At 40.4% G+C, this 16,318-nt stretch overlaps 1 protein-coding gene across 2 annotated transcripts; it reads right to left on the reverse strand.

Annotated features, from left to right (window-relative positions):
- Positions 1-10,104: 10,104 nt before the first annotated feature.
- LOC111646424 (charged multivesicular body protein 1B2-like) lies at positions 10,105-14,817 on the reverse strand. Of its 2 annotated transcripts, XM_023395907.2 has the most exons (8): positions 14,670-14,817; positions 14,281-14,378; positions 14,018-14,164; positions 12,625-12,693; positions 12,422-12,529; positions 12,242-12,285; positions 11,770-11,842; positions 10,105-10,870 (listed from the first exon to the last, which is right to left on the reverse strand). In XM_023395907.2, exons 1-8 carry the CDS (start codon positions 14,683-14,685, stop codon positions 10,823-10,825), a joined length of 603 nt encoding a protein of 200 aa, XP_023251675.1. In that variant the 5' UTR covers positions 14,686-14,817; the 3' UTR covers positions 10,105-10,822. The 2 variants fall into 2 exon arrangements, with proteins under 2 accessions (XP_023251675.1, XP_023251674.1); XM_023395906.2 differs by having other exon boundaries at positions 14,281-14,817.
- Between the last annotated feature and the right edge of the window lie 1,501 nt (positions 14,818-16,318).

The following is a 16,318-nucleotide window of genomic DNA, read 5'->3' on the forward strand; positions in this document are numbered from 1 at the left end:
TTCGGACACATGTGGAGGGCCCTCTGAAAAGAAAATTCTAGTGGGCCATGAGGAACAGAGAGTCGGTGCCGAACGAAAACCTCTCACTACTGCGGGCCAACATAACGCCGTGTTTTTCTGTCCATACCGAAGGGGGCACGCCCGTTCAGCCGCTGATGTGATAATTCCTGCCTTCAGCTCCGACTCAAAACCCGGCACCATCCCTCCCTCCTCTCCTCTCTCTCTCCCTCTCCCTCAGCAGAGCTAGGAACAGCGGTTTAGGCAAAGCGGGGGGAAATGGCCTGTTTCCCGACAAACGGTCATAACCAAACAGCAATTTACTTGTCATGGCCAAGCATGGCAGCGAGTTAATACGCGCTGGACGTGGAAATAGCAGGAAGGAGTTAATTGAGGAACTCGGTGCAGGGGATGGACCGTGTTTCAGCGAGCGGTCAGGTGCGCCATCAAACAGCCTGGCCTTTGTCTGCAGACAGACTTAATCTGTGCTGGTTATTTGATACGGTCTGTCATTTCCATGTTTGCCAATGTAGGACAATCATTTTAAACTCCCAACTAATTCCTGATCTTTCAGTTAGACAAATTGCTTTCATACCAGGAGGGCTGAACTTTGCACCTGCCACTCTCCAATAATGCAGACACACACACACACACACACACACACACACACACACAGCACCTGCCACTATTAGTGCATAAAAACTAGTATGCTTTAAATAATACAATGGAAGATTAGCTTTGGACTGGGGTGTTTGTGTATACCTGTGCACACACACACAAATGGTGTATGATGAAAGTTACAATGTCAACTTACAACTGTCTTTTTAGTAAAAGGAACAGTTTAACATTTTGGGAAAGAGCCTTATTCACGTTCTTGCAGAGAATTAGATTAAATAAACACTCTCATATCTGTACATCAAATAGAAACCTACAATTAGCCCCTGGTTAGCTTATCTTAGCAAGATAGGTGAAACTGGTGCAACCTGGTTCTGTTTGAAGGTAAATATGCCTAACAGCACCTCCACAGCTCACTAAATAACATGTTATATGCATTTGTTTTCATTTTTTCAAAAACCAATGTCTAGAAATGAGAGTGATGAGCAGTTTCTCAGCTATGTGCAATACGTCCCTCATTGTTAGTCTTTGTTGATTAAACAGAGCTAAATATTAACTGTTAATTAGGGAGCTTTAGAGGTGCTGTTGGATGGATTCTGTTGTTGGTGGGCAGGGCCTTGTATCCAGTTTTTATGACAGGCTAAACAGCTGCTGGATGTAACTTCATGTTTTCAGATTAGAGTGATATCGATCTTCTTATCTAATTCTCTGCAAGGGAACAGAAATATTTTTAATATATTTGCTACTATTCCTTACTAATGATCTTTCTTGCCTGAGCAAAATCTGTCTCTGTCTTGTTTAAGAACTTGTTAGACCCCAACGCTGGTTGAAAATGACTGTTGAGGTAACCTTTTATCAGGCTGTCGATGATTAACCGTGCTGTCCGTCCACCCGTGTTGTTAATTTGCTTGGTAAGGTGTCAACATAATCCTCTTGAAGGTGGTGGCTGAAATAACATGGAAACTGTGCTGATTCAACTCTGCAATAACACAGGGAGGGAAGTTTCTGGGCCGCTCCAGAGTGATTGACAGGTAGTAAAGGGAGGGAAATTTGACCCTGAAGTCATTTGTTTCCAATCATGTGAAATGGCATCCTGAAACAGGAGAGAGGCTCAGCAGAGAGTCAGGACGTGTAAATATACTCTGCCTTCATTAGATTAACATACACCATACACACACACACACACACACACACACACACACACACACACACACACACATTTACACACACACACATACATACACACACAGACACACACACATATACACCGCACACAAACACACACACACAAACACACATACACACACACACACACAGACACATACACACATACACACACACACGCATACACACACATATACACACACATATACACACACACACACACACACACACACACACACACACACACACACGTCAGTTATCTCCTAATAATAGTTGCCTTACACTTGCTCACAAGTACTGCTATGTACATACACACATTAATACACACACACATACGCACAAGCACACACACACACACACACACACACACACACACACACACACACACACACAAACACACACACACACACACACCTTTTCCTATTCAGCTTCATGCCCTCCAGCCTTGCTTGCATTTTGGCTCTGAGTCTCTCGTGAAGGTTTATACTGGACGCTATTTTCTCTGCAAACTCAATAAAAGCTGGTTATTTATCAGGTCAGATTATGGGACGTGACTGAGCTCAGCTGTAAAGTTTAAAGTGAAACCAGCTGTGGCTGAAATTGAATTACACTGAGTGAGTAATGTGAAAAGCAAGGGCAGTTTAACAGTTATTAAACGCTCTTCTACTGCCCTATCAAGCGGGCATACGCTGCACTAAATTTTGCCTCATTGTGAAAGTTCTCTCCTCTCCTGTCTTTTCCTCTTCCCCCCACTCCTTTCCTCTCTTCTCCTCTCCTCTCCTTTCCTCTCATCTCCTTTCCTCTCCTCACTGTTTCCATTTTATCCTAAAGACATCCTCTCTTGCTGAAAACATCAGCCCGAGCCTCTGTTGTGATCAGCATTAGATCACGGACGCGCTGACGGAACCAGGAGCCGCGGGGTGTTTTTTTGAATATGTGTGTATTCATACTCCTTGCTGTATGTCCACATGTGTGTGCAGACAGGGGTCACTGGGGCCTTACACAGGCATGTGCTCCCTGACAGGCCCCTGTCTTACAGGAGCAGAGGTTAGATGAGTGTCGGACAAACAGCTTTAACATATGGCCTGGCACCTGGCCTGCATGTTTTCATGTGTGTGTTTTGGGGTTTCCTCTAAGAGCTCCATCTGGGCCTCACACTCACCTCATTCATCAGAGAAAGTGTTAATGATCCAAACAGCTCTCGCACTTTCCCTCACACCTTACCTTTCCTTTTTCACCTTTTCCCCCACATTTCTATGAAGTGAGCACTCGCTGGTGCTGCGTGTTCATTATAGGCATGTTTCTGTTTTGTGTAATATAAAGACAAAGCACTGTAATAGAGAAATATTGCACTTTTTACTCCTACATTTATTTCACAGCTACCAGTTATTTTTCAAGTTAACGTTTTAGCTACAAAACATACAACTGATTAATAAAATATGATGGGCTGATTTAAGGTTAAACTAAAAGTAGGAAGTCCACTTCAACACACTAATATGGAAACTGCCAGGGGGCTTTCTGTATGATGAGGTTTCCATGGGTGAAGAAAAACATGCTGCGTAACAATGCATTTTTGGCTGATGCAATGGGTTTTTAAATAGTTTATTTATCCTAAGACAAAGGAAAAATGTCACCTAATCATTCAGTTTTCCTCAAAATAATGATCACTGCATTTTAAAATACACAGTTTTCTCTGGACCATGACACTTTAACGCTTTAAGTACAAAGTAAGATTTTGAATGCAGGACTTTTACTCGTGGTGGAGTATTTCTACATTGTAGTATTGCTCATTTTACTTCAGTAAATGGTCTAAATATTTCCTCCACTAACTTTTATTTGAAAGCTATAATTACTTTGCTACTTTGCTTTCCACTGCTTTGTAGGTTGAGATTTTAACACTTACAGCATGAGCATGTTTGACAAGGGCCGCTCTGCCTCCATAATGATTACTTTTACTATTATTATTACAGTATAATTTAAGTACATTTTTGCCAATAATAGTTACATCTTCTTATTTGCAATTTACCATTTTACGTTAGGTAAACGATATCAATATTTCTTTTACTTGAGACATATGATGAACATGATAATTTGAACATTATAACCATGTATTTATATGCCTCTGTAAGACCTGAATCCACCATAGGTTTAATGTCAAACATCGCACAAATTATTGTGATTTACTGATGGCCATGGTTGATGTAATCCAATTACTTTTTCCTTTCTTGTTCAGCCGAGTGTTTTGTCATCAATGGAGCTGTGTGTTAAAAGCACAGGGTGGCTGGGAGAAGGCTGTCAGCACTCAGCTTATGACCAGCAAACACAACACACACTCTGACCCGGCCTGTCCATCACACAGGGCCATGCCGAGAGAGAAAGAAAGAGCGAGAGAGAGAGAGAGTGTGTGTGTGTGCTAATTCCTTCCCCTGTCTTATGGACCAAAGGGGGACTCTACAGGTGCATATACGTGTGTGTGTGAGAGACAGAATAAGAGAGTTAGAGGGAGGCCCTCTCTGGCATTGGTTTTATTTAATACAAACCTATAAATCAACCCTTCTGGAACAAGAGATGTGAGATATTCTTTTTCTCTTTGCCCCTATCTCTGACAGTGGGATAGATCGTTCTTACCTCTTTTTGTTTCCTGTGTATGACAGGTTATCACTCCTGGGACAGATAAAGAGAGAGGGGGGAAAAGGAAAGAGATGGCGAGTGATTGAGTGAGAATGATGCTCCGTGGCTGATGTATCGGATGGCAGATGAGGGGCTGGGGTGAGGGAACTGGGTGGAGAGAAAAGAGTGATTTAACGCTGGCCTATACTCTCCTCTCCTCTTATCCCTGCCCTGCTTCTTTCATGTCTCAGCCCAGGGTCAACCTGCCTGCTGCCCCAGATGGTGCTGTCTGTCTGGGCTGCCCTCTACAGGATGTGCCCCTCTCACCCCCACAACTACAGACCTGTACTCGCTTAATTGATTTCAGGGGAGAAGGCCCTCTCTCTCTTCTGTTTCACACACACACACACACACAGACAGCTTGCCAACAGCTAGTGCCCCCAGTGTACACACACATACACGCGGCTGGCGCTGTGCGCTGTCAACGCTAATTCAATTTGAGACGCGGCAGTGTGACTAACAGGAGACCTGCAGAGTGTTTTACCATATGCATCACACACATACACACACACACACACACACACACACACACACACACACACACATACACACACACACACACACACAGAGAGCTCTGTTACATCCATGGTATAATAATAATGTAATTCCAGAGTTATAAATCCGATTAACAGATCTCCTCTTCCTGTTTCCCTCATTATCAGGAGACTACAGAGCATCACCTCATTAACTAACTTAGACTTAACTTACACAACCAGCCACGTGAAACACACTGTAGTTACAGCATATTCAACAAATCTATAATAGCTAGGTGAAGTTTCAGGTTTCAGGTTACAAGGGAGTAAATACTATAACTTATTTAACTATCATTACTTCTGATTTGAACTGCACAGTGTGCTGTATTTTTGAGACTCAATTCAGAGCAAATCTATGGGAGATAAATATTACAGGTGAGACTATTAAAAAATGAGGAAGGAACTCTCCCTGTTCTCCCTCTTCCTGAAGTTATGTTCCACTCATAGACTGTGTATAAAGATGGATATAGCCTCCGTGAGGTCACCCATATAGGTTCTGAAGGACGTCTGACTTGACTAACCCCCGACTATGTACCGAAAGTGATTGATTTGCTTTTGGAGCCATGCAAGTGGCCATTTGCAGTTTTTGGCACTTCTGTGTTGGCTTCATTTTTTCAGTCACAGATGTTGCCAAACAGAGAATGAACTATCTCAGCCAATAATTTTGTTGTTTTTGCTATTTTTCTAAGCTTAAACAGAATGAGGAAAACACACAACTGAGAGGGCTCTTAAAATCCACCTGGTCGCTGTCGTCAAGATTGAAACTTGTGCGAAGCAGGGTAGCAACATTCATAAGATATACATGCTTACACTTTTGTCAATATTGACACACATTATTAGCTTGGATAGATTCTCCACAATTGAACTGTTCAGTTCGTTTCACAGTAACCATGAGCACAAAAGTATAATTAATTCAGATTTATCGGCATCATAAACCAGCAAGAAGAGAAACCATGGCAACACCCTACCTTTACAGCGGTCATGAAGTCTGATTGACTGTCTACTCCTTGATTATTTATATTCCTTTAGTCTGTAAAGGTCCACCGATCAAAAGCTTTAAAATGTTTCTTCATACAAGTATTCCAAGTTATGAATATTGTCATACAAAATCCACTGCAAACAGTCCCAACTTTTTCTTCTTCATTGTCTTCCTCTTCTTCTTCTGATATTGTTTTTTGGTGGTTGGCAAACAGCTTTTAGGTGCATTACCGCCACCCTCTGGAATGGAGAGTGGATTGGACTGATCCTAATGAATTACACTATATTCCTCTGTTAGTCCTCTCTGTTACAAAGATGTAAATATAGCCCCATATCCCACATGCCCTGATTTAAATATTAGTAATTCGTTTAATTCAAGTTTGATTCAATATTTTTCCAGTCTGTATTCGTTACAATACTCACATATAGGCAACTTCTTTTTCACGTCAAAATTTTTTCAAGTTCCTTAATTTACTACCTACAATTTTGAAGTGTACCCACATTGTTCTGTAGAGTTTTCACCCCGAGAGGGTAGAGTGAAGATAAAGCGAAAATGTGAATTAATTTACTTGCCACTTTCTAAATAAACTCACACAGTTGCGAAGGCTTCAGGCCTTCTCTCCATCCATCTACCCACGCCTAACAAATGAATACCTTTTTCTTTGCCTGAGACAACAGCAAAAAAAAAAAAAAAATTTAATTTAATTAAAAAAAAAGAAAAGAAAAGAAAAGAAGAAGAAAAGAAAAGAATGACAAGAAAATCTGATTGTATAAATATATTTGCATTGTTTTAGGACAGTAACCCTTTCATTTTTGCCGACCTCAATGCTAACATTCTCACATCGACAGTGTTAGAATGCTGATGCTAAGCAGCTATAATGTTTACCATGTTCACAATCTTACTTTAGTATGTTAACATTTGCTAATTAGCACTAAACACAAAGCACAATTGAAGCAGACAAGATTTTGTTTAGCTGGTATTTATTCATAAAGTAAGTATTGGGCAAATGAAAATGTTGACCAGGTGATGGTGCTTCATTAACCTGAGGGTACAGCTCACTTTGAGGGGAACATGAATATCTGTACCAAATTTCATGCTAGGTGTCAAAACAACTGCTTTTAGCCTGCTAGCTTAGATAAGTTACATTATTATTAATTATTAAGTGTTTTTGCAAGTGTTCAGCACACAGGATTACTTAGTGATGTGATTTGTTTGATTTGGGCTGAGGCAACAGTTCCCTGTTTGAGGTGATGAACTATAACATGAGATAAAGGACAGTATAGTCTGATGTAGTGTAGACACAACGACTGTCAGACAGTCTCAAGAAAGAGTAAAAGACAAGGCTACATGTCCATGTTCATGGGTTGTTTCACTGTAAGAGATATCAGGGTGGGTGATGGGGTGAGGTGAGGGTCAAGTGGAGGGGGGTTAACAGGGTGAGGAGAGGGGTGGAAGGATCAGGTGTGTATTTGTGTGTGTGTGTGTGTATGACAGAGGTTATGAGGGTGCGAGTAGGGGATTGGTTAGATCTTAATGAAGCGTGCTCTGGAGAGCAGGGATGGATAGGGCCAGCTGTACTGGCGCGTGTGTGTATGTGTGTGCATGAGACAGTAAAACTGATTAAAAGCAGCGTTAACACATCTGACAGGAAGCAATGGTCAAGAGGTGAGTGGAAACTGGGGAAAGCCTTAGGCTGGAACGATTAGACACACACACACACACACACACACACACACACACACACACACACACACACACACACACACACAAAGTAGCAGCAGCAAATGGAGAGTGTGGAAAGCCCTGGGCAGCAGCGATTGGTCACACATGCCCATCGATATCTGAGTAGAACCAATCAGCTTGGCTTCCTGTGTTTGACCTGACCCTTCACGGATAGTAATTGAATATTTCAAACGGGAGGCTGAGAGGGAGAAATAATACAAGAAGAGGGAAAAGAAGAGCCGGTGCCACCTTACTAAATTAAACTTTTTGTTAAAAAGATGTTGAGTCTCTTTACTGTCTACACTCTGAACTGATGATACACTGTGACCAAAAAACAACTTTAAAAGGTATACCACAAATAATATAAACCAGAAAAACATGTACAAATATTCTTTTGAAACATAATATGCACCATATGAAATCTTTGTTTTTCTCTCTTTTAGAAGACTGATATCAGTTTAAACCTATGATGTGGGCTATGATATATAGCATCAAGATTTTTTATGAAGTCAGTTCACTTAAGTACATTCAATACTTCCTGTTTTAAATCATTTCCGTTTCCTGGAAAGAACTGTATAATAGTTGTATAGGGAAAATGGTAATATCCCTAGAAAGAACTGCTCCATTCAAACACAAGTAGGACTGCAACTGACAAATATTTTGTTATTAATTCATCTCCAGATTGTTTTTTTTTATATTGATTAATCCATAAATCACTTACTCATGAAATTTAAAAAAAAAATAGTGAAAATATGCCTATCACAATGTCCCAGAGTCCAAAGTTAGTCTGATGTGTCTTTGAAACTTTTTCTTGAAAAATGACTGAAACAATGACTCTATTATCAAAATATTTGCTGTTGATCATATAATTGTTTCATTGATTAACAGTTTCAACTGTAAAGGAAAGAAATGATTCATTATTTGGTTATTATTGGAATTGTTATTCTTCATATATATTTTTCTGTGCTTAGCTGTAGACTGATTACATTCAATTTCATTTAAATGTTTTTTCATGTCAGGTTGACCATCTGTGCGCTGACTAAATGACTTGTGTCCAATGTTTTCCAGTAAATGTTGTCTCTTTCTCCCTTTAAGTGCCATATTAAATTGTTATTATTTCCAGGAAAAAAGGAAATTCTTATGATTTTATCTTGAGGTTATGCAGCAGTAAATTAGTGTTTCCACAAATTTATTCTCAAGATAGAAAATTAGACTTTAGCTGCATGTAGCCTTTCCTGCTGATCCCTGCCTATGACTAACTGTCTGGACGTACTGTATCATATCCTGTGAGTGAATCATGTAGAAGTCCAACCAGTCCCCCTTGTAGCAATTAGAGCTTTTTCACTGAGCTGGAATGTGTGTGGCTCCGAGCTGCTCTCCCCCTCCGTGCAGAGGCAGACAGGTCAGCCACGGGGACAGGACCACCGGCCCACCGGATCCCTGTCTGTCAACAAGTACCACTCCTCTAGGAACCAGGACGAGGAGGTGTTGACGGCACTGGAGGAGAGAACAACTGTGTATCAACACCTGACACACACACATATACAAACACAGGATTCCCCCAGAGCTGTGCTCATACAGGAGCTGTCTCATGCACATCTGGAGGAAGCATCCATACACATATGTTAGGATACATGCAGTGGAGAGAAAAATAGGACATGACAGACTCTTCCAGCTTTAATCATGTTTAAAGAGAGGAGATGGCCAATGAGGGCTATAAATAGATTTTTTTTTTTTTTTAAACTTACCTTAACTTAGCGGAGGGATGTGGAATGTTTAATTCATGTGATCTAACTCCTGGCAGAAATGACTGACAGCTGCTGGATCAGTGGGGTCAGAGTTTTTCGGAAAACTCTGACAACCAAGGATTCAAGAAGCGTGCACATGCTCAAACACACTGCAGACAACTCACTCATCAAAGTGTCTGGTAATAGGCAAAATAGAGACTTGTGTCAGTCTGGGACCACTGATGATGATTGTGAATGTAGTTAAGTGTGTGCTGATGATGATTAGGAAGGACACAAAAAGGGTCAGAGGTGGCTGAGTGTCACTCTGGGGGACTCCCATCAGCTACGGGGGTTGCAGGTGTGTTCATGTACAGATATTTGTGTGCGCTTAGACAGCACCTGTAATGGCTCCCAGCTGAGACTCATGTCCCCATGGGATATAGTGAACTACGTGTGTGTGTGTGTGTGTGTGTGTGTGTGTGTGTGTGTGTGTGTGTGTGTAATGAGATACTGGCATGCGAGCGGCAGAGGGCCGCTTCCTCTACAGGTGACACCTTTGACCTCTCATCTGTTCCCTGTTGGAGGACAGAAAGAGGAGGGGTGAGATGGAAAAAGGAGGGACTTCAAGGCCTGTGGAGGTGGAAACTTCAACTAAAACACAGCTATAAAATGACAAAAAAGTGACGTGACAAGCAAAACATTTTAAAAACTCTTTTAATGCCTGTCTGTCTGTACATATAAGTGCATGGTAATCCACTATAGTGGTTACCGCTACATGAAGACAATCAATAATATTCCAGCTGCATTGGAAGCATACTTAAGGCAAACATTTATCTAAAAATCTCTTTTTGGGTAAAATATAAAAAATTTTAATAAATTTGGGTCACACCAGTACAGCCAAAACTGGAAGCAAAAAACAGGAGTCTTCACATCCTCAGTCATGCAGGAAAAATAGTAAACATGCCCTTAGTTACATCCAGTCAGTAAATAAATAAATACACACATAAACAAAGATATTGCTCTTTATATTTTATATGTAGTGTATAACCCATTTGGTATGAGGTATGAGTTATTATATAATACACAAGTAAAAATAAATAAACATATAACACAGTGGTGTTCTATATCTGAGATAATAAATAATAATACGAGTGTGCAAATGAACGAGCAATGCAGTTAATACCAGGACTGTAAACAACACCTCTCTTCCAACAATCCTTTTCTGCTATGAGGCAACTCCTTTATTCCTCACAAGAGAAACAAAACTGGGAACACAAAGGAGGGCACAGAGCTTGCAGGCACATTGCACCTTTTTTCATTTATTCTCCACTTTTTCTTTTACTCTGTTCACTCCTTGTCTCTTCCTGCTTCTCTTGCTCTTCTCCCTCCTCCTGATCTTGTTATTTTCTGCATCATTATGACACCTGGTCTCTCAGTCTAGACAGCCTCTGGGAGAGCTCATCCTGACGACAACACAAAACACAGCACAGGTGAATCAGTCAAGACAAAGTACAGCCAAAAACAGAATATATTCACAATCTAAAATATTTTTTTTTAACCAAGACAGTCAGTTTTAAAACCCCCTAAAATCTTTCTTTCATTACAGTCTTAGTTGTTATTAACTGGAAAAATCATCTAAAAAAAACAGCTTCCAGGTTTACATAGTTTGTCAAGTCAGGAAAAACATCTGTCAATGACGCACCTCCAGAGATTACACTTCACCCTTAAATGTTGCCTGCAAAAGGTTTGTAGTTCTGTTCCTCACAAATATCAGTGGCAGTGGCCAGCTTGAATTGTGTTGGTTACACTGGATTCCAATGGTGAGTTGTCATGGTGGAAAATGTATCAAAACATCTTTGGGAACAACTCAAACATTCCCTGCCACATAATCCACTTCTCCATTATCCATTTGTGTGATCACTCTGACCCAGAGAGTCATTGTTCTGGTAAAACGTGGCAAAGTGAATTGCATTTGTGTCATGCAATCAAACCTCCATGAAGCTCCAGAAGGAGATACTTTGGGGAAACAATTATTGTTTTGAACATGTTGAGTGCGTTGAGCTGCACGAGTGCTTGGAGACGTTTCTGTGGTAATTTATTACAACCTACATACTATACGTAATTCAAGCTGACCACTGCCAATGTTCCACACTACAAATGTTTAATAACCACTTTTCAATTGAACAGGAGGTGAGTGTTTCAGTGGAGCATCGTTGTAAATTCTAGCAATATGACTGACAGTAGTTCATGTGAACCAATGTGCCTGCCAAAGACTATAAAGATAAAGTGTGAATTCTGTTCTGGGATGTAAAACACCAAAAAACAAATAGCAAAAGCATAATAATAAGAGTGGATGTGTTACCTGCTCTGTTGATGCCACAGATGAGGCCAGTGAGGAAGTCTGGCCTGAAGGAAGCTCCAGGTTAAGATCCAAACTAAAAAAAAAAAAAACACAGGGGCAGTTTTATTATTATTTCTGCTTGGCTGAATCAATAAAATGGGGGATATTAAAGTCACTCTGACCTTGCAACACAGCTTCTTTAAAATTGTAGCATTAATTCTAATGGCCTCTTTGTATTACAAGGCGGCCTTGAAAAGAGTGGAAAAGGTACTTTCTCATTAATTTTAAATGAAAGTCATTTAAATAAAGCTTTTAGTACAATTCATTCAGTCTCTTTTTTAGTTTTATCCTTCTAGATTCAACAAATAGGTACAGTATGTTCTTATTTGAATCCACTGCATTTATGTTTCTCCTTTTTTAATACTTTAATACTGCTCCTGTCATTATTGTTTTCTATGTGTTCTAATAGTTTGGAGATAAGGGCCATACTCACCCTGCTTCATCAGCCATCTCATGCAACAGCATATCCACCTCATTCTAAACAGCAAAAAACAGGAATGTCAAAAGGACTAAATGTTTGAATTATTTCTGGGGCACGAGTGACCTCACAAGCAGCAGCAGAAGCACAGAGGGTTTCTTTTGATAGGATAGGTTATAGGAGGCTGCTTGTTACCTGAGGTGTTGTCAGAGTTGTGGTGTTGCCCATAGTGTCTTCCATCTGAGCTGTCTGCACGTCAAGAGTTTCAAATTGGTTTTCAAACTTGTCCATTAATGCAGAGATCTGACGAGGAATATGTATCCAGAAAACAAAGTTCAAAAAAATCTTAACAAACATATTTTCTTTTACTTTGTGTAAGGGTTCACTTTTTTTTTTACCTTCTCCAGGTTCATGCTTTTCAGTGTAGCATCCATACTCTTGACGACCCCAGACATGGATTTAGACACCTGTCCAAAAAACATGTAAATTAAAGTGCTGAAGCTTATTTTGTTTTCTCTAGTTTTACTGGTCTGATTTCTTATGATTCAAAACAGGCTCAGAGTGTTTGAAGTCTCTCTGAGCCTGAGTGAGGTTGCTGTTGACAGGCAAAGCTTAAAGGGCTGTATCCTTATATTTCCACTAGGTGTCACTTTTAGCTTTTTAACCAGATACTTTATCAGGGATATCTCCTATTCTAAAATATTTCAAAGATGAGGCTGATCAAGGATTAGTCCTTTCAAAACCAACCTACCTAAAGCTGACAAAGTTATGTTAAACAGAATTATTATCAATCCTACTGGGTAAATTTTTTATTAGTCAGGCTGCAGTATTACAACAACACAAAGAGGTTTTGACAAGTGTTTTTCCACTATACCATCTTATGCTTTGCTTCTATCTATAGACACTATTAAGTTCAATTTTATAAAATTATGTCTGTCCTACAGTGAACCTGTATTAGAGCAATTTAAAAGAGGCTGTCACTCTTATAAGAGCGAGAAGCTAATAACATTAAATCTGTAGCACATCTGATGACATTGTGTAAATGGTATCTTTTTGTTTGCAGGTCTGCTAGGCTTTTGACTTTCATGCTCTCTGTCTCCTTTGTCCCCTATGACTTTCAACAGAGTGAAAGACAACTTTGGACTCTTTGGTTACACTCTGTTCTTCACCTTCTGAATAAAGATGCAGTTTTCAAAATATATACTTTGATAAACAACATGCACAGACATATGTGCTAAATAAGCATACCAATATTTACAATAGTAGTATCACATATTTACAGTATAAATACTACTATCAGTCACTACTACTATCATCTCATTTCTACATTTCTGTCAGTAAAGATAGTGGGTCATTCTTAAGCTATCAACCAAGGTGGCAGGAGGTGGTTGGGTTAATAAAGTGGATGGCCACTGGGTTTGCTGTTTTGCAGAAATTACATTGTATGCCTAGTCCCCAACCATGACCTGCAGTATCCCCGCTTTGAATCAATCCTCTGTTGATCTCCCACCCTAATTTCCGTTTGCCTCATCTTACTATCATAATCAAATGAGGGCAGAAAATGCCCCAAAATATAATGCTAAAAAGTGTTCATCAGTGTAATGGTAATAAGTGTAAAATACAACTAAAGTCCCTTAAAGTAGGAGACATGGTGGAATTATCATTATCATAATGGAAAATTGATAGGTGACTGCAGTGAACAGGTCTGGTATGTTTTTTGACTGGTTCTAATTTACCTGCTTCATGTGACACCAGAAATTCCTATACAAACCATTGACCTGCTATCCTGACCTGGTTAATAGTGACAGCAGTCTGGACCCTGGATGCCACAGCATCCACACGGGCACTCATCCTCAAGAAGTTAATGGACTGATGTTTCTGGCGGATGGCATTCTCTGCATGGATCCTGGCTGCCTCCACATTATTCTTCTGGATAGCCTGAGAGACAAAGGAAAGAGGAATACATACACATATAATACAGATGGTCGCTTTACTGTAGACCAGCTTGCCCCTGGATTCTGGTCTCTGGTAAATCCCCTATTTTACAAGCCAACCTGCTTCACTTTAGCTTTTTCTGCCTTTTCCTCTTTGACACATTTCTTTGAGTTTCGCTGAAGCTCCTTGGCAGCAAACTTGAGGTTGAACAAGTATTCTATATGACTAGTCAAGGAATGATTTATATTAGTAACTGTATAAATTAGCATTATAATGATGATGTTCACTGAACCTATAGTAAAGCACAAAAAGGCATATAGCTCATTCAATACAACTCAGAAAGCTGTCACGTTGATTAGGTGAATTAACTAACGTCCTTGTTTTCCTTCGTCAGTGAATGACTGAGCAAAAGTTACAAGCTACTGCATGACAGTATTAGCTACCAAATCATTTGGCTAGTTACTGCTAACCACCATTATTGCACGTTAGACCACACGGCAAAGGATACTCTCCATATTCGACATGATGACGGTCTCTTTCTGAGACAACTACTCAGTCTGGTAATGTAGTTACAGACACAGAGTAGCATTCACCCACTAGCTTATTTCCCAGAGTAGTTTGTTTTGATTTTTCAGGCTACATTCGCTACTGTAGCAAGGCGAGATGCTTCACTTGTGGGTACTTCCGCATTTGCTTAAATTCAGTTAACAGAGTGGCAGCTTCGCGTTTGGACTTTAATCTATTAAATCGACGGTCTTGTAATTCTTGGAATATATATTTACCTTTTTTTTTTTTATTTTTACTTCGGAGGACCTTTTCTCATTATTCAGGTAAGGAAAAAACATTTTAAACTTCAGATAAATTGTTTAAAATCAGGCATATTCATAGAACGCATGCGCAGAAACGAGTGTTAAGGAAGTTTTCTTCATATTTTGCCGATTTTGCATTATATACCCAGCCCCTGGGCTTATTATTAATTAATGGCCTAATATCAGACAGATGTGTCCATGTGTGATGTGATTTCTTGTCCCTGCTGGGTTGTGGCTGGACCAAATTATTGCCTTTGGAAAACGACTTCTGAGCCATCTTGATTTATCTTCATCTTTGGATGCAGTTAGTGATATTTGGATACATATGGCTACCTTTCATAGTCGTCACATGGTCACGACTTTGCATGGCGTGCTCGCGCCTCCTACGTCAGGACTGTTTGAGAAATGGACGAGCGCGCGTGTCCAAAGCAGACAAGTTCCATCCAGGCTAAAAATAGTTTGTACCCGGTATCGGTAGGTTGTGGTACACGTCTAATGACGTCATTTGTGCTTTTTTCGTGAAGGGGTAAATTGACCTTTTCGGCAGAGCCATCGCTGTTTACCTTAACGCTTTCAATCATGTTTCTTTCACTTTATTTATGATGCATTAACATCTGTAGCCTTTATTTATTGCATGGAGAGAGTGTTAGTCTGGTCTTGTTCGTGAGCTGACGGGAACACAAAGCGAACATAGAGGGATTTAGGCTAGTTGGTGTTGAAGAGATGGATCAGACGGTGAGAAATTGCAGCAAGAGGGAAGGGAAAAAGATCATCGGTTGTCCAGAAAGAAAAGGATTCTGGTATCTGCCTGCACCTGCCAGCCGAAGGGGGCTGGGGTTGGGGGGGATTAACGGCTGGGTCAGGGGGAGGGAGCATGGATGACTCATACAGTGTATCTGCTGATAGGCTAGTCTGTATGGTCACAGCACTAGATATGATGATGCGTGTCTGAAAGAAGAAGTGAATGAGTGGTGTTTCAGAAATGTTCCCCAAAACTAACCCACATGCTCAGCCAGCTGATTAATAGCAGGGTCCTCTGAGGATGTGTCCTGAGGCTGAGCTAGCTGCATAACCCAAACAGAGAAGTCCTGGTTTCAACCCTGGCACGGCCATGGGGTACGGTTTGAGGTGACGATGTGATTTCAGTCCATTTAAACGAACAAAAGCAAGCACACAGCGAAGAGCCATTGCATTCAGCCGGCTTACTGGGGATATGATAACCCTCCGAGTCTGTGCAGTCAGTCTTCATTCTGGCTTTACAATGGAAAGGTTTTATCTGAAGGTTCTCTCTCTCGCTTCTGAATTTAGCTAAACTTTTTTTATAAGACGGACAAACATGGAGCTGCCA

The sequence above is a fragment of the Seriola lalandi genome, unplaced genomic scaffold, assembly GCF_002814215.2.
Source record: "Seriola lalandi dorsalis isolate HSWRI2012SDOR001 ecotype SW California unplaced genomic scaffold, Sedor1 jcf7180002054971, whole genome shotgun sequence".
Classification (NCBI taxonomy): domain Eukaryota; kingdom Metazoa; phylum Chordata; class Actinopteri; order Carangiformes; family Carangidae; genus Seriola; species Seriola lalandi.

Coding starts and splice junctions, on each gene's coding strand:
- LOC111646424 (XM_023395906.2), bottom strand. CDS start 14,430: ATGCTAATTTATACAGTTACTAATATAAATCATTCCTTGACTAGTCAT. Junction 12,694..14,017: donor CTGCTGTCACTATTAACCAG/GTCAGGATAGCA, acceptor TTTTTTGGACAG/GTGTCTAAATCCATGTCTGG. Junction 12,530..12,624: donor AAAGCATGAACCTGGAGAAG/GTAAAAAAAAAA, acceptor ATTCCTCGTCAG/ATCTCTGCATTAATGGACAA.